The sequence below is a fragment of the Sinocyclocheilus rhinocerous genome, unplaced genomic scaffold (assembly GCF_001515625.1).
Source record: "Sinocyclocheilus rhinocerous isolate Xijiao unplaced genomic scaffold, SAMN03320098_v1.1 scaffold366, whole genome shotgun sequence".
Taxonomy (NCBI): domain Eukaryota; kingdom Metazoa; phylum Chordata; class Actinopteri; order Cypriniformes; family Cyprinidae; genus Sinocyclocheilus; species Sinocyclocheilus rhinocerous.
The window spans coordinates 1,264,678-1,283,837 of record NW_015660877.1 but is presented as its reverse complement, the minus strand read 5'-3'; the positions used below and the strand labels follow the sequence as shown (position 1 = coordinate 1,283,837).

General features: G+C 37.2%; 2 protein-coding genes across 2 annotated transcripts in view; one reads left to right on the top strand and one right to left on the bottom strand.

Annotated features, from left to right (window-relative positions):
• LOC107725450 (glutamate dehydrogenase, mitochondrial-like) overlaps positions 1 to 6,854 on the bottom strand; it is a 15,392-nt gene extending 8,538 nt beyond the window's left edge. The window contains exons 1-9 of the mRNA XM_016534696.1: positions 6,249 to 6,854; positions 4,426 to 4,506; positions 4,286 to 4,341; positions 3,734 to 3,797; positions 3,064 to 3,158; positions 1,938 to 2,117; positions 778 to 915; positions 467 to 604; positions 251 to 331 (exon numbers count right to left, since the gene is read on the bottom strand). Coding sequence (XP_016390182.1) covers positions 251 to 331; positions 467 to 604; positions 778 to 915; positions 1,938 to 2,117; positions 3,064 to 3,158; positions 3,734 to 3,797; positions 4,286 to 4,341; positions 4,426 to 4,506; positions 6,249 to 6,651 — 1,236 coding nt within the window. The 5' untranslated portion in view covers positions 6,652 to 6,854. The remainder of the gene's footprint in view (positions 1 to 250; positions 332 to 466; positions 605 to 777; positions 916 to 1,937; positions 2,118 to 3,063; positions 3,159 to 3,733; positions 3,798 to 4,285; positions 4,342 to 4,425; positions 4,507 to 6,248) is intronic.
• LOC107725449 (protein FAM35A-like) lies at positions 5,974 to 19,022 on the top strand. The gene is made up of 10 exons (XM_016534695.1): positions 5,974 to 6,158; positions 11,484 to 12,738; positions 13,710 to 13,817; positions 14,002 to 14,196; positions 14,460 to 14,606; positions 15,000 to 15,206; positions 15,296 to 15,533; positions 17,762 to 17,877; positions 17,997 to 18,196; positions 18,954 to 19,022. The coding sequence occupies exons 2-9, from the start codon at positions 11,574 to 11,576 to the stop codon at positions 18,170 to 18,172; spliced, it is 2,352 nt and encodes a 783-aa protein (XP_016390181.1). The 5' UTR covers positions 5,974 to 6,158; positions 11,484 to 11,573; the 3' UTR covers positions 18,173 to 18,196; positions 18,954 to 19,022.
• The last annotated feature ends 138 nt before the right edge of the window (positions 19,023 to 19,160 follow it).

Sequence of the window (19,160 nt, the reverse complement as noted above, 5' to 3'; positions counted from 1 at the left end):
CCCTTAATAAATGAAATCATAATTTCAAAACTGCAGTTTATATTTACTCAGGTTATCTTTGTGTAATATTAAAATTTGTTTGATGATCTGAATCTTGTAAGTGTGACAAATATGCAAACAATTAAAAAAACAGGAAGGGGGCAAAATCTTTTTCACACCACTTTATATATATATATATATATATATAAGTATTACAGGCTGGTAAATTTTGATTTAATATTAAAATAATATTTAGGATTGGAAAACGTACAGGGATCACCATGATATTCCTCTCTAGTAATATCTTGTCAGCTTCAGGGGTGGTGGGACCATTAGCTCCTTCAGCAATGATCTGTGAAAATAATCTGTGTTACTCATTTTTCTTTGATATTCTCATTGCAGCTTCTCTGGAGTGGCATAATACAATTAATAACTCATCTACATTAAAATGACTATTGTTATGGTTGACTCTGTGTTGACCTCTAACCTTGGCCTTGATGTTGTTGGCATTTTTATTTGTAAGTTGTTTTTCACTTGCAGCAGGGATCAGGATATCACACTCAGCTTCCAAGATGCTGCCTTCATAGGAGGTGGCATTTGGAAAGCCAACAATAGTGCCATTGGCCTGGAAAATGTGAGTATTTGATGTATTAATACATTTGGATTATAGAGTTGCATTTACTATATGTAGTACTGCTAATTGGCCACAAGGTGGCTGCCTTACAGTGAAAATTCTTAAACTGCACTGAAGCTTCAGCAAGAATGTCACGCTAAAGGAAATGAGCGATTGATACTCACCAGCTTATAGTCTTCCAGCTCTTTGGGATCAATGCCTTTAGGGTTCCAGATGCTTCCATCCAGCTCTCCGACACCCACACACTTTGCTCCGTTACGATGCAGATAACGCATGGAGTGCAGGCCCACATTACCAAAACCCTACCACAAAAATCAGGAGAATGCATTAAATATTTTTTATACTGACAGCGGAGCTGATGGATTTAGTGCATGAACATTGCTAAACATCTAAATACACTGCAAAACAAAGTCAGTACTTGTGTTAAAATTAAAATACCTAACCATCACTAAAACAAAAAACACTTCAGAAGTTCAAGTTAAAGATTGAAGAGAACATAGCTTGAATTAACATACATTTCCTTACCCTTCTGAGTCTCTGACAAATAGTCTAATCATAATCTAACTATATTTTTAGATTTATGCTTAAAACGGGGATAAATACCAATGGTACAAAAACTCAATTCAAGATATATTCAGTATAAAAAGATACATTTAGTATCTTAAGGTATTTTACCTAACCCTAAGTGAATTTATTTGGTTTGAATTGTTTACACATATTTAGACACAAGTACACACACAAAAATGTATTAACTAAAAAAATATATAAATAAAACCGCTCATTTCTACTTGTATTTAGCACCAGATGAATGAGTTAAACCATGTTTATGCTGCAAAAAAGCACAATATTAGTTCTTGGTATTGTCGTTGAAGACAAAAGGCACAATATTTCATTATTACTCCATTAAATATATCACATGAAAAATCCTTCATCCTGTCCCAATTACTTCTAAATTATGTTTATATTTACAATATATTTTTATTTCTCTGACATTACAATGAAGTGTTGCAACACGTAGTAAAATTAATGAGTTTTTAATCATTTATGTCAGAAGTGTAACATTTGAAGGTCTTGCACGCTTTTAAGCATTCTTAATAAATATTGTTTGGGCATCTAAAAGCACATTCTGAATATTTAAAGTCTTTAGATAAGCAAAGTCAGAATGGTCCATGTCAGCATACACTAACTGCTGGAACAGAGTCGTGAGATAATGGACAACGTGCATGTAAGTTCCACCATGAAAGAAAACAGAAAATACAGTAGTACTTTTAGATCAATTTCATAAACTTGAAGTGTGGTTTAAGTTTAATTGACTTGCACAAACCTGAACGACAAATGTCTTGTCTCCAAACCCCGGGCTCAGGCCCAGCTGGCTCATGTAAGCAGCCTCATTGACAAAGTTTTCAATGCCATGGAAGACACCACGGCCAGTGGCAGATATGCGCCCATGGATTCCACCCTGGCTGATGGGCTTACCAGTAACACAGGCATAAGCATTGATATCCTGATAAAGAAGAATGATATTTTAGAATTAGAATTCTAAGCATTAGAAGAATGTTGTTTGCATTCAAACAGAATAACCTCAACTCTAATAATGAGGCACAAAGCTATGAGGTCTGTGTTACTGTGTTATTATGACTATTATTCAGTATAAGGTCCTGTTGATGTTACAGCATATCTCTCATGCCCTTTCAATTATCTCGCTACAGGGCAGCTCACAAATAGGACAGAACATCACGGCTACCTAGACAAAGCAAATGACTGCCATGGGAGGACAGACTGTATTGAAAGAGTCTGTCAGTAGAGGGTGCTTTGTTCTCTCGGTCCTATAAACACCATGCTCTTTGTCAGGGACAGTAAAGGCTCTGGGCACTGAGTCACCAGCACAGCCACAATCTGTTTGTTAATTCTTACAGATATCCTGTGTGCTTTTTCAACATAGCTACAATATGTGTAAAAGCTTAAGAAATCACTGCACCATTTCAAGGTAATGTATGCATCAAATACATTTTCTGTATTTGCTGTATTTATCTAAAATATTATGCTATGAAATGGGGGAAACTAGATCTGAATTTCCTGAAGGAAGTGTTTGCAAGGCAGCAAAAGAGAGAGTATACTATTTACACAAAACCATCGTAAGTATGTCTTGTTTACAGAAGCATCAACATGTAAGACAGGTATAAATAGTTAAGATACATGGAAATGCATGGAAGACGAAACGAATCACCATTTGCTATGCAAAGAGATTTAAAAAAGAGGACAACTGCAAATATTACAACAACATCGTTGCTGCTAGATGCATTTTGAATGCTAAAAATAGATAAAACTACTATAGGGGAAATTACATACAAAACAGTATTATTCTTTATATGTTAAGTGGTTTGGGTTAAATTAATTTCAGCAAACCTGTTGTAAACTATATGAACGCTTGGTCAGGTTCCTCAACTTACATGATGGCCCATTGTGTTAGCATATGTGTCAGCAATCCAGGACATTTCCCTTTCTCCTGTGCTCATGTCCGGGGCTGGGACGTCAATGCCAGGCCCTGCCAAAGGAAACAGAAATGAGTGTGCTACTGATCCGCCCTTCCCATGGCCATGGCTCAGATATTTAACTTAAATATCTGGACACAATAATGGCAATCATAAAATACACTATACATACAATGTATTATGTGATAATTGTCACATTGTGGCAACTGTGTCACTGCACAATTTTATGAGAGAAGCTACAGTACAGTGTGGGAATCCTGCACAGACTCAAAAACACCACCTACTTAAGGAAAGTTGGTTCTGTTACAAGCTCTTTGCAGACTATTGTAATATGATATGAATACAGCTTATCTAGGCTTTTGGGCTACAGGTTAAATATCTTGTAATGTAGAAGTGGTGTCAATATCAGCCTGGCTGTTAATCTTAACTGTGCCATCTGATGATAAGTATTACATTACAATTGTTAAGCAGTGTTATTGTGTTGCAGTTTAATCTGCCATAGAATTCCTGCTTCATTCTTGTCTAAATAGTAAAATATGCTAAACTGATGTCATTTGGGATCAACAAATATCAACAATATTTTGCTGAACTCGGGAAAAGATTCATTTTGTGCCTGCTCATATCTCACCAATGAAGCCCTTTTTAGCTAACTCAATAGTAAACCTTCTTGTGATCTTCTCCAGCTCTGTGTCCTGTGTAAGGAAAACAAAAAATGGCGGGACATCAGCGACTATAATGTGATTAACAATATGAAAGTATACATTAAGAAAGCAATGCTTGAGCATTCGTTGTTCCAGCTGTAGACGGGGAGTCTGTCATCAGAACACTAAACTCAAGATTGCATGTTTAATTCACCAATGATTAATTACAAACAAACAAAGGACAGTCATAAAACCCTATAGGATTTTACTTTGCATGTCAAGAAATAAACACCATTCTGAATCTGGTTGGTTCCAGAGTTTCTGAACATCGGTCCAATAGTAGCAATCTTACTGTTTTTTCTAGAACAATGTCATAAAATCTTCAACATCATCTAAAGAGGATGGGCTCTAGAAAATGCAAATACATATCTAGACATTCTGCAGGAGCATTTATTATTAGAGGCAAAATATCTTAAGTTAATGTCTCTTACCATCTTCCAAAATTATATTTAGTCAGAGAATCTGAAGAAAACACTCACAGAGTAATTCTTTGGGTTAATTTTCACCCCCGCTTTAGCTCCTCCAAAAGGCACATCTGTGGAGAACACAGTTCATGCGAATGATTAAACGTTCACACTAACAACCACAGCCAAATAAATTTACACATAAGCAAACTTACCTACAACTGCACATTTGTATGTCATTAGTGAGGCAAGGGCTTTCACCTCATCCACTGACACCTCTGTGCTGTAACGGATACCTGGAGAAACAGAAGCAGTGTCCTCATCCATCAGACTGTAGGTCTATGCAAATAATGTTTGTAGATCACTCAAGTCATTAAACAAGCATCAAAATAAATCACATGCATTATAGCCTTTGTTTTATGATGCTAAGACAGGATATTCTCTATCGATTAAAGCTTACAACACTTTGATAACCTTTTTTATATTACTTGAGTTCTTATATAATTCAGGACATTTTAGGGTGTTTTAAAGCTCTTGGGAAAAAAGAATATATAACAGAATGAAAGCTGCCAAATATTTGTCCGCTGCCTTGTATGTCAGTTAAAATAGCATTGATGATCCGGGCAATATGCTGTTTAGAGTAGGAGGTCTGGAAAATCCAAATGCTCTAACGGCCTTGGGAAAAAAATAAATAATAGGTCTACAGTTCTTAGAGGGGAAATTTTGTGTGGCAGGACAGGCAGTAAACCAACCATCGTGATGATTCACTCTCTCCACTGAAGTACAAGGGAAGAAAATCTAGGCAGGGCCCAAACTGGGTGTGGTTAAAGCCAGTGTGACTACCCCAAACATCTCTGTTTTCAATCGGCCTCAAAAGCGCTGCTTGAACAGCAGTGGCAAGTTCTTGAATTCATGGACGATGAGCTAGTAATTCATTTCAAATTAAAGCGATAGTTCATACAAAAATGACATTTTTGTCATCATTTACTCACTCAACAGTTGACGTTAGGCATTCACTTCCATAGTATGGAAAAAGTACTATGGAATCCAATGGCTAGCCGCAACTGTTTGGTTACTAACAATCTCCAAAATATCTTCTTTTGACTGCTCTTGACTGAGCCTGTTTTTTCTTCTTCTCTCCATTTCTGTCCAGTTCTGGGGGGGGGGGGGGCTAAGATACAAAAAGAAAGCAGAACTACCCAATAAAATAAACATATGAACAGGACAGGCAGCATTCCTGCTGAAAAACTGATCAAATGTAAACCTAAAATGGTGAAGCAATGCAGGATGTGTTTTTAATGATAAGCCTTTCCTCTCTCCTACATATTATAAAACATTAAATGCAATGCATATTGTGTATGGAATGTATAGATGGTTTTATGATGTTGAAAAACCCATTTCAAGCTGTAATTTGGAATATGCACCTGGATTCCAGCTGGTCTATGTTGGTCATTAGCTTGTATAACATCTTGTACCAGAAACAAACCAAAAACCAAATGGTCTTCAAACCAGCTTAAGCTGGTCAAACTATGTTTTAATGTTCTAAGATGGACACAAGCTGGTCATTTTACTGCAACAAACCAGCAAGTGACCATCTCACCTAATGTACACATTAGACCAGCTAATAGACCAGCTAAATAAATGAAACCAGTTTATTCCGATATAACACCTATTTATTAGCCGCTTTATTACCAGCTACAGTACACTGCATATTGATTTCATTATTGTGCAGCTTGAAACGCTTGCACGCAAACAGTCGAGATATAATTGGAACAGTCGCGGAGTGTCGCTGCTGCGCAACCGCGACGCAGGATTTTTTCCAAATTCATGGCACGCGAGGCCTATTTATCACTCTCTGACAAATTACAAAGCTAATGCGTGTAAATTAATGTGTTGGACACACGCAGAATCACGTCATAATGCAAAACATCTGAAGATGCTTCGACAGGTAAGTGATATGTGTCTTTAGTTTACATGTTTTCTCTCGAGAGCGCGTCTGCTTCCTATTAACTCCGGTGTAAATAACGCATGAACTTGCCTCCTTTACACGGAGTCCTGTGCTGGCTGTGTTGAGCTCGGTAGCCCTCGATCATCTCCCACTCCCCGTTGTCTCTCTTGATGGGGAACGACACGGACAGGACGTGGTTGCAGGGCTTGATGATCTTGAGGATCCCCCGCACTCGGTGCCGCTTCTGCTCGGGCGTTTCTCTCGTCTTGAGATCATGCACGAGTTTGTCCTCCACGATAGAAGCTCCGCGGTCGAAGAAACCCTCGACCATCCTAAAGAAGTTAGGGTCATCGTCTTTCTCTCCCACGGCTTCGCTGTAACGGCGGACGCGCAGGAGATTCGCGGAAGTAGGCAAAGCGGAGTCGACGCATCCCGAGGCCAGCGAGCTTCTGGCGGCTGCGCGGGTGACGAGCTCCCCCAGATACCTATACATGATTTTGAATTAAAACACTAACTTAACAGTATCTACAAAGAGAAAAAATTAAGACCGTGTCAAAGGGTGGGGCGGGTGAATAAGCGGACACCAGGGCTCCTCCTTTTTCTTCTCTACTCTACAGTGTCAGCTTGAGTACTGTTCGTAAGTTTTAAACGGCAGGCAGGCGGCGTGCCGTGGGTCTCCACCTCAAGCTGGGAGGCGCTCAAAGAGCAGGAACCCATAAGCAAACACTGCGCTTTGAACTTATGGAAAAAGTATTGAAACAATATGTACAAGTATAAAGTTGCTGCTGTCCATGAAATAAACGTAATACCTCTTTAAAATGTTTTTCATTTTTTGGGGGAAATGTTCTTTGAGGTACTGAACTGTATAAGTGTCACGACTAGAACGTGGGGGGGTGTAACAGATTTCTTTCTATTTTATAGCAAGGAATGCCACCTGAAATAGGTTTTCAAAACAGACTGATGCCTTTAAATAACATAATTAACCTACTTTTTGAAAGTATTGTTGTCTAAGGATGTGCTATTATAGAGAATTTGCTTTTTGAGCCGTGATTCCCCCTGGAATATTTTCTGTGTTTTAGCATTGCTATGATTTATGAGTAAAATAAGGTTAATAAAGTGTGCTCAAATAAATTATGCTCAGGGACGGACTGGGAGTAAAAAACGGCCCTGGATTTTCTCCCAAATAGGCCCACCACAACTACAAACAGTCGCTACTATCTCACAATATTACAGCAATCCTGTTGCATTTATGGCAAATAACATCACAAAACCCATGGTGACCCTGCTGACAAAAACAATAGAAACCATCACAGAAATTCGAATGATTTCCACTACAAATACCATTACAAACATTACAAAACATCAACTTTTAACCGTTAAAACCATTAAAAAATGGTTTCCTGTAGTGTGTTTTGGGACATATTACATTAGGATTTAGTGACTTTAACAAAAGCCATGAATAGAAGGTGACCAATTACCAGTAGAGACCAACGGGCACCATTACAGTTTCCATTAAAACCAATACAATTTTCATTATAACCAGTAAAGCCATTACAAGTTATGTGATGCTTTCTATTTTTTTTTCAACAGAGGATTGAAATAAATGTATTATTGTATGAACTAAAATACTTGAAATCTACATAAAAAGAGCAGAATGCAAAATGTATATGCTTAATGTTACGTTAGGAGACTTTCAAGTTACAGTCATATCTTGAATGTGAATTTTTAAGTTGCTATATAAGGACTACAACAGTTTTCCAATTCGTCATAACTCTACTTTGGTAATTGTGCTTATCTAGTCATTTGTTAGAAGCCAAACAAACACACAGCAGATTCATTGAACTCAGTGCATATTAACAGTATTTAAATATAGTTATTTCTGTGATAAAGGGCAGGAGGTTATTCTGTTTTCGCTTATCCAGGCTGTCATTTTCTTGCTCAACTGAGGTCATGTGAGGTCAGCAGAGGCCCTGCTGACTGTGATTAGTTAGTGTCAGGGTTATTGGCCTTTTCCAGCCCATGATGGAGTAGCTTCATAACTCCAGTCTCATAAATCAGTTAAAGTGTCTGCTTCCTACCTGAAACCATACAGAAAAATGTACTAAATTAAGCAATATCATTTTAGTTAAATGCTACTGAAAGTTCATTGTGCTTAATAGAAAAAAACTGCATGAACTGATTATATTAAGCATAACTCAAACTGATTGATTTTTTTTTGTGTGTGTGTGTGGGTAGAGCATGTGATTAGTTCAAGGATGGGCCAAATAACATTAAGAATATATGCTGCACACAGCAGCTTAGTATTAGTAATAGTCATATGTAATTATATAATTAGTTACCTAGCTTGCAGTTAACTGCAAGAGATTAAGGTGAAGTTTATGCAGTTTAGTTAAGCCTTGGCTACAGAAAGTATTTGAGCGGATTTATACATTGATTTATACTGATTTTTATTCTCTTTTTGTGGACTCAAATTAATAATTATTTTTAACTTGAATGTTTAAAGCAATCATTTTCCTCAAATGGTTTGTTACCTTAACTCGTTGGGTCTTACAGTGTAGTATTAGCACTAGCAGTTGTTCAGTGTAGATGTCCTCCTTTATTTCACCTGCGGTTACAGTGACATGAGGAGTTATGTCATATCTTCTTTGTGTCTGCTGTAATTTGTTCCTGCCTGAAATACATCCTGCTCTGGAGATCAGCTCTTGCAGGGCCTCTTTGATTGTTTTCCAGGGAAGAATTTGTGCTTGTTTTTTGCAGTCTCCCATGATATGTCTCAATGTGTACATGCTCCATTGCCTCTGAGGATCATATATGTGGAGAGCAGCAATGGATTCCTTTTTTTCATATATAGTAAAAGTGTCCATGATCAAGACAAGGAAATTGTTTAAAACACATGTGCCATATTTTCATATGTTTGTATTCATGTTTGTTTCACATGGTTTCCTTACACCTTGAATGCATGTGAGAATCAGCTAAAGCAAGAAAAAAAAGCAAGTCTTTTTTCAGTCTTTTTTTCTTCTTTTTAGTATACCACTCCTCCATCTCAGTCTACAAATTCTGCCTGCAATAAATCACACTGGTTTGAAAGAAGCCTGTACTGCTCTGTTATTGGCTCATGTGGTGCCTACACCCAGTATCTGGTTGGTGAATTTCTGGAGAGTCACTCATTAAACTGCTGTTTTTGTTCTTTTCCTACGTGAAAACAACTGATCTGAGGAATGCACACTTGCACAGACACATTAAAATGCTCTCAGTTATTCCCACCAGCTGTGGAGGTTTTTAGTAGATTCATGCTTTTCTTCCTCAATGAACTTGCTTGGAATTTTCCTTTGTGGAATTTAGCATTTTCAGCTGTGTGGCTTTTGATAATATTTAATAGGATAGCTAGATAGCCAGTGTAATTTTATTATTTATATATTCTGATAATATTATTAGCATTTTTGAATTAGCTTTTATTTTTATACATTCACTTTTCAATTTACTTTTTATGTTAGTAATTCTGTTATGTGTTTTGCCATTTTTATTTTTATTTTTTTATATTTCTATTTAGCTTTATTTTTATTTCAGTTTGAGTAATTTTTGTACTTCAGCCTAAACTTATTTTTAGTTTTTAAACGAATATTTATATTTTATTTCAGCTTTATTTCAATTAATTAAAATACATTTTTAATAGTTTTAGTTTAAGTTTTAGTTAACAATATAACAACACGGGATAATTTGCCCAGTACTGAAAATTCTGTCATTATTTATTCCCACTCATGTCATACCAAACCTAGATTAATTTTTTTAATTTGTGGAACACAAAAGAAGATATTTTGAAAAAAAGTTTCTCCATGTCCCTTTGTTCAAATAATGAAAGTCAGTTGGATCCAATGTTGTTTTGGACATCATTGATTTTCTCGTATGGACAAATACATTTGAAACATTCTTCAAAATGTCTTCTTTTGTCTTTGCAGAAGAAAATCCTGAGGGTGCGTAAATAATGACAGAATTTTAATTTGTGGCTGAACTATGCCTTTAAAGGATTAGTTCACTTCCAGAACAAAAATTTCCTGATAATTTACTCACCACCATGCCATCCAAGATGTTCATGTCTTTCTTTCTTCAGTCGCAAAGAAATGAAGGTTTTTTGAGGAAAACAATCCAGGATTTTTCTCCATATAATGGATTTCTATGGTTCTCAACGGTCTGAACCGCAGTTTCAATACAGCTTCAAAGGGCACATGATCCCAGCCGAGGAATAAGGGTCTTATCTAGCGAAACAAACTGTCATTTTCTTAACTAAAATTCATATACTTTTTAACCACAAATGCACTAGCCCAACCTCACACATTACGTAATCACGTTGGAAAGGTCACATGTGACATGGGCGGAAGTACCGACCCAGTGTTTACAAAGCGAACGTGTAAAGAAAGTCAAATGCCCTTTACAAAAAAAAATGTAAAACAATGATGTTGGATGATTTTGAAGTTTTTTCGCCCTACCCTAACCTTTTGTACCGGAGTACACAGACGAAGAACTAACCGTGCGTGACATTTCCAGCGTGACTACATAATGTGTCAAGTCGCGCATGTGCATCACAGAGCTAGTGCAAGACGAGCATTTGTGGTTAAAAAAGTATATAAATGACGACTGTTTCGCTAGATAAGTCCCTTATTCCTCGGCTGGGATTGTGTAGAGCCCTTTGAAGCTGCATTGAAACTGCAGTTTGGAAGTTCAAATCGTTGGGAACCATAAAAGTCCACAATAAGGAGAAAAATCCTGGAATGTTTTTCTCCAAAAACTTTGCGACTGAAGAAAAAAAGACATGAACATCTTGGATGACATGGAGATGAGTAAATTGCCAGGAATTTTTTATTCTGGAAGTGAACCAATCCTTTAATCATTTTGTGGACTTTTTTACTAACAGTATGCATTTCTATTTTTTTTACAGATGGCCACTTTAATCTATCTGCAAATATAGTAGAAGCCCTGGCAATCAGTGCAAGACGAGCATTTGTGGTTAAAAAAGTATATAAATGACGACTGTTTCACTAGATAAGTCCCTTATTCCTCGGCTGGGATTGTGTAGAGCCCTTTGAAGCTGCATTGAAACTGCAGTTTGGAAGTTCAAATCGTTGGGAACCATAAAAGTCCACAATAAGGAGAAAAATCCTGGAATGTTTTTCTCCAAAAACTTTGCGACTGAAGAAAAAAAGACATGAACATCTTGGATGACATGGAGATGAGTAAATTGCCAGGAATTTTTTATTCTGGAAGTGAACCAATCCTTTAATCATTTTGTGGACTTTTTTACTAACAGTATGCATTTCTATTTTTTTACAGATGGCCACTTTAATCTATCTGCAAATATAGTACAAGCCCTGGCAATCTTATGACTGGGCCAATATCAGTGCAACTTCTAAGGACAGGAAAATGGCACACAAACCAAAGATTCATGTCTTTTTGGGTGCCCCATGTCCCCAAGCACTCGCTGAAGACGTGCAGGAGAGAGCAGCCCCACCCTGGAAGACAATAGACCTCACTTGGTGTCAAGGCAGGTTGATTCCCAAAGACACCATTAGAGAAGCCCAAACAGATGAGTGTGTTGCGATGGTTAGTGGTAGAATGCAAACTGCTGTTACCTCTGACAGAGTATCTGAGAATACAGAGGACAAAACGGAAACATCACAGGATGACGGCACTCCATCGGGCAGCCAGTGCTTTCAGTCAAAGGCAGAGTCTGTTGAAGAAGAGGAATTGTGTCCTGTATTAGTGACAGAATACCTAGATAGTTGCTTCTGCTCGCATAGTTTGAGTAGACAAGGCAGAGATGGAAGGCCTACATCACCTGTTTCCACAGAGACTGAGTATCTGAGTACATGGACAAAGTCCCAAGCCTTGCTTCTTCGAGGTAGAGTGGCCCAATGTCCAACTTCTGACTTTCCTGATGACTTTCTTCTTGGTTCTCCACACACCCCTCCCATACAAACGCCCTCATCATCTATAAGTTCCCCAGAATTGTACAGTCCTGTGGTCAGCCCTGAAGAGAGGGGCTTGGGGGGAACCTTGCAAAGCTCAGGAGAGTGGCATAATGAGAGTCTAAGCCAAAGACAGCAGGAGAGAGGGGTGATTCTGGAAATCACAACTGACGGTATCCTCTGCTCTCAGGGTAATGCTATGGCTGAAAAACCTGTGGGTCATGAGGAAGTTGGGTTTAATATTGACTCACCATCTACAATTGCACAGACTTCACCTAGTCCCACTACTTCTAAAAGGATGAAGTTGTCTCAGACTGTAAGTAAAACTAAAGAAACAAAGCAGAGGGCAAGAACAACTGCTGCCCCCCTCTGTGGCCCTACAACCCTGCTGGCCAGGTGTAAGACTCATGGTGTACGATACAACATCTTGGTTGCTGTGATGCATCCATGCCACTTAAAAGAAGTCAAAGTGAAAACTGGAGCTTCGGCTGGAACCAGTGTACCTTTAGCAACACTGATTGTTACAGACCAATCAGACGTGGAGATGAAGATGGTGTTATGGAGGACAGCGGCTTTCTGGGCTCTGACAGTTTTTCCAGGAGAAATTCTGCTCATTACAGGTGAAACCACTGAGACCTCCTCCTTAGATCTATGAATTAACACTTTTTATATCGTATCGTTGCCAAGTGTCCAAAAAAAGTCTGATTTTATGTTAATTCATAAAATGTGTAAGATGTTAAACACTGTGCAATCTCTCATTTAATACAGTTGCTTCAAGAATAAATCAGAATTCATGTTTATTGACCAATTAAGTTATGATTTAACTTGGTTGTTTACTCACGTTCTCGTATAAATATTACAGACAATAAATTAACTCTGTTCTTTTGAACTTTATTAATCAAGAATACTCGAAAAATGTGTCATGATTTCCACAAAAATATTAAGCAGGCAACTGTTTTCAAAATAAATGTATAATAAAACATGTTTAATGAGCAGCAAATCAGCGTATTGGAATGATTTCTGCAAGATCATGACACTGAAGACAGGAATAAAGACTGCTGAAAATTCAGCTGTGCCATCATCGAAATAAATTAAATTTTAATATATATTAAAATAGAAATAAATTATTTTACATTGTAAAGCATATGCTGTATATATATTTATACACACAATATACTCTGAAACTCAGACTTATTTAGACGACACCATCTATTTAAAAATCCTGATTTTAAGGTCATGCAGTATGTTACTTTCAAACAGTAGTGTTTACTGTTTTTGTAGGAATGTATTTTTAAGCATGCATTTGAATGAATTTTTGTGCATTAACAGAATGGGTGTGAACATAGGAAATGTACAACTAAGCAAGAAAACAAGAATATGAGGATGATCCTCTAAAATCATGACCTGTCAGTCCAACAAACGGTGAATCACCAGCTTGTTCAACCTATATATCCAGAAAAACCGTGAATCATCTTAAAATAAAGTGGTCAAAATGGATGTGTGGTTGAAAGAAAACACCGGTGAGATATGCACTCTAATGAAATGTCCTCATGCTTCACTCACAGTTGTCTTTCTGTCTTTGCTTTGGCAGAAGTGACAGTGCACATAGACAAGTGGAAAACTGAGACTGTCCTGCAGTCGTCCTTCACCAGTAAGCTGCTGAATTTGGGACAGGTCACAAGGGAACGTATTCCACCTGGTAACAGAAACATAATTACTACTGAGGCTTAACCTAAGCATTTTGCCAGGTTAAAGGTATAGATGTCACATTGCAATGTCTGTTTACATTTACATTTTGTAAACAGATTATGTTATGTAATGTAACTGTTATGTATTTGACAGTATAGGTTATTCCCTTCTTATGTAATGCTAATCTTGTTTAGCCCCACAGAATTTGAACTGTCATACATTGAGAACACTGTGCACTCATCTGTGTGAGAAGCGCCCCCTCTTGGTGTCTCTGCCTCCTCAGAAGCCTCAGGATTTGCACTCCATCCCCTTCATCCGCCTTGGAGCTTTACGTCCTGACACATTGGTTCACGCTCTGCTTAGGGTTAAACACTGGAAGTTAATCACAGGTATAGAACTGCATTATAATCCACTGTTTCAGATGATATAGCGATGTCATAACAATTAAAGTAGCACCGGTTTCAGTTACCCAGGTGAGCGTTCTGATAGACCACTGGACGACACTGTTGACCAATCAGAATCGAGTATTCCGGAGAGACATTTAATAAATTGGTTTATATGTGCCTTGTACTTCACATACTAAACAATCAAATCTCAAAGGCAACTAGAAGACATTTATTTGTGTTCATAATGCTGTTTTGCTTGATCTTAGCCTGGCGTGATGAAGCAGAGGGGACATCCAGAGTAGGAGGTGTACTAAAAGCCATTTTGAATGTGGAGCAAGGAGATGGTCTCCAAGGTGCTGTCGTACTTTGGGGAGCTGCTCTCTCTTGGTTGCAGCGTTTGGAGAGGAACAAAGGTGTTTTATAATTCAGTGGTTCAACCAGAGGGCCGGGGCCCAGTAGGGGGCCTCAGCAACCTTACAGAGTGGCCGCAGGATGACTTAAATAATGTTTATTTAATGTATTATTTAATATTAAAATTAACAAATTGTTATTATTAGTAATATATTAAAATATTAAATATATACATATTAATATAATAAAATGTTAAAAATTGTGTTTTGCAAATGCAAAATGCTATTTTTTTAAGAACATATAGTATTTAACTTCTGTAAATCACAAAATTAATATATAAATACTTGCTTTTTGTGGCTTTCAATTGTTGTGTTGAACAACCACTGTAATAAAGCAATGAAGTTTGAGTGTTTTTTGATATTGTACATAATTTGTATTGCTAATGCATGTTACAGATGCTGTGTGGGAGTTCAGGTTGCTGCTAGTCAGACAAGATGTGACTTCAGGTTTGCTAGAGCTGCATTCTACTCCATGGAGCAGCTGTCAGCCTCTCTTTCCTGATGACAATCGATGCAAGGAGTTTTACAACACTGTCCGCTCACAGAGGACTGCTAGCAGCTTTGAGATTGATCTCAGCACACTCCTGTCCCAGAAATACTCCGGTAGAACTATTTGTTGATGCTAACAATGCATTTGTGTAGTATAATTAATCATGGTTACATTAAGACTCTCTTGTTTACACACTCATTAGGTGATGTGGATCTGAGAGTTAAAATCACAGCGTTCCAGTTCCAGAGCAGTCCATCCCAGGAGGCCTCGCAGGTAATAAATGGCAACACGCCCTTGGAGACGATCTTGGACGTAGTCTCTGGTGACATCATATTTGCTGGATGTGGTCAGTGCTCTGCAGAACTGGAAACAGATGAGAACAGCATATACAGACCCTGCTACCCATGTCTGCCACACACAGGAGTGCGTCGCTACTATAGGTCTGATATCTTTCTCTGTCTCATCAAAAGTATGTGTATATATATATATATATATATATATATATACACACACACACACACACACACACACAATTATTTCCTTTTATTTTTTTACTCTTTTGGTCACCAAGAGTGCTTTTATTTGATCAAGAATATAGTAAAACAGTATTATTGTGAAATATTATAACAATTTAAATGACTTCTATTTTTATATATTTTCAAATGCAATTTATTCCTGAGATGGCATTACTCCAGTCTTCAATGTCACATGATCCTTCAGAAATCATTCCAATATGCTGATTTGTTGCTTATTTATTATCAATTATTATTAGTCCTCAATTATTAATAATGATTCTTATCAATAATGAAAACCATTTTTCCTGTTTTTTTTTTTTAGGATTCTTTGATTAAAGGAAAGTTAAAAAGAAAAGCATTTATTTAAACTAGAAATATTTTGTAACATTATAAATGTCTTTATTGTTACGACCCTGTCGTAGGGTAAGGCCGCAACATAAACTGACGTTAACAATCAAAGATCCTTTATACATTTATTTACAGAACCACGAGTGAAAGCACAACTTCAGGGGTGGGCAAAGGCCAAAACAACAAACAAAACACCAAGCTAGCTCCTAACAGAAGACTAAATTCCCTAACAAAAGAAAAACAAAATAAAAATACAACACGTTACCCTAACTCCCTATCTAATGAAAAACAGGAGAAAACAATATTTACAAAAGAAAATGGCACTCACCCCCTACAGCTTCCAAGTGTGGAAAAGAGTATTTACAATACTTTACAAAATATACAAAATGGAAATGAGATTGACAACAACTTATCAACTCAAAACCAAAATTCACACTGCACACAACAGGCAGATCAACAGGCAAGCTAACAGCGACAACACACTGTAGCAAACACACAATAGCACATGTGCAATGGAACAACAGGAAATCACAAGTTGATCAGAGCTCCCTCCTCAGGCACAACAGATCCTTTTATTGCTGCTCCTTGGTCCCATTAGCACCAATCAGATCTGGACATCACTTTGGTAGGATCCAATCCTGTGAAAGAAAGGATGTGACAAAAGAGAAAGAAAAAGAGAGAGAGAGAGAGGAACAGCAAAGCAAGACACATACACAATACGTCTCAAGACGTAACGTTATAATGTTAGCCGCTCGCATCAAATTCAAGGTACTGATGCTTGCCTACAAGACCACCACTGGCGCTGCACCAATATACCTAACCTCGCTAGTTCAAACTTATGCGCCCTCCAGAAGCTTGCGTTCTGCAAGTGAACGGTGCCTTGTGGTGCCATCCCAAAGAGGCACAAAATCACTCTCACGGACCGACCTCCCGATCTCAATTCAAACAGCTGAGTCTTTAGCCATTTTCAAAAAACATCTAAAGACACATCTTTTTCGCCAGCACCTGACCAACTAATACTAGCACTTACCTATTCTATTCTGTTCTATTCCATTCTATTATTTAATAATAAAATAAATAAATACAAAAAATAAAAAAAACCTAGCTACGTGTACTGTGCTAGACTAACTGAGACTTGTCATGGCACTTGTATACTGTTGTTCTCTCATTGGTCTGATTGCTTCTATTGTTCTCATTTGTAAGTCGCTTTGGATAAAAGCGTCTGCTAAATGATTAAATGTAAATGTAAATGTCTTTACTCTCACCTTTGATCAACTTAATGTATACTTGTTGAATAAAAGTAATAATTTTCTTTTTTAATCTTACTGACCCCAAATGTTAGCGTATCATTGATTCCACAAAAATAATATATAAATATATATTATATATAATAATATATAAAATAGCAGCAAAAAATGATTAAAAAATGATGGATGGATAATGTGACACTAAAGACTGGAGTAATGGCTATTGAAAATTCAACATTATTACCAACATTATTTTAAGTAATAAATATTCATTTTAATTATTTTATGTGAGAAGAAAGAGACTGCAATGGGTTTTGAGACACATGGAACTAGCACAGCATAAGAAACTGACTGCCAGGGACAAAGGTCAATTATACAGTTTAGTGGTCATTATTTACAAATATCAGTGAAATAAATAATTATTTATATGTATAAATGATATATATGATAAATGATAATGATATAATACAAATAAACATTTATATTGTTAAAACTGCATAAGTAAAGTGAAATTTTAGTTATCTAGATCTACTTTCTCAATATGACTTGTCTTTGTAGGCCAGTTGTTTTAACTGTGCGAGCTGGAGATGATCAGATCTGTGTGCAAGTTCCTCCTGCTCTAGTGCAGAGGATCCTCCTGAACACTCCCCCAGATAAGCTACATAAGACCATAGGTGAGGTACTTCCTTGTATTTGTATCATGATACTTTTACATGATTTGTTTAAATATTGGTACTTTAAAAGTCATGTTTTGTGTGTGTGTGTGTGTGTGTGTGTGTGTGTGTGTCTTTAGCCCCAGCATCAGAGGTGAGGTTCATCCAGGTAGTAGCTAACAGGATTAGTTCCATATTGACCCCCATGAAGAACACATTTCTCCTGACTGTCCGAAGCCATTTCCAGTGTGATGACAACAGCATTCCTGTCATTCAAAACTTCTTATTATTAGACTTCAGCTCACTAGAGTCGTGAAGAATATTTGTGTATATTTAAGATCAGTGTTGGGAAGGTTACTTTGGAAATGTCCACTCCATTCTCTTTCTCGCATTGATTACTCTGATCCAAACCGTGTGGCGGAGGCGCCGAGAGCGTGCGAGCCGAAGCATTGCCACGACTAACCGATTCATGATTTATTAGAGATTTAATTATCGAATGGCGAATTCGGAAATAATCGCTTTAGTACATTCGGCAGGCAATTATACAATAATAATATTAAAATAGCGGGCCAAATCGGCTGCCAGGCCACCGGGAATTGTCCCGGTTCTCCCGATGGCCAGTCCGCGCCTGATTTCCACAGACACGCAGAACGTGCAGGATTCATATATTGTCGTTTTGCGGCTTAATATTCTCATACACTAGTCCATATCGCGTTTTGATTAAAGTGTACTGACCTACTTTTGATGTATTCGTCCAAAATGTGGCACATTCCGTCCGCGTTAGGCTATAGGACTTCCGTTTCTATGACTGGATTCTACGAACCAGTCTGTGTTTTCCGCATCGCGGAAATTATAGGGCCGTATGTCTCAGAGTAGTCAGTGCAATTTGGGAAAGAAATCAATTAAATCTGTATCTGGATGTGTGTAAATATTCAAATGTAATCCCCTTTGTAATCGTTAACATTTTCATAAGTAACTGTAATTTAATTACACATTTTTTCTTAGTAACTGTAACTGATTACAGTTACATTTATTTTGTAATTAAATTACGTAACGCCGTTACATGTAACTAGTTACTCCCCAACACTGTTTAAGAAGATGCCATGTATTTTTATGGTCTATGATTAAACTGTCTTAAGGTCATATATCATGTCTAATTTTCACAGCACATGAGTATTTTTGCATCCTGGATATTCTTTAAAAATATGTATTTTTAGTGTTGCTTTGTCTATAATTTAAAATGTATTAAATAAAAATTGTAAATTGTAAATAAAAATGTAGTGTCTACCCTCAGTATGGTCCAT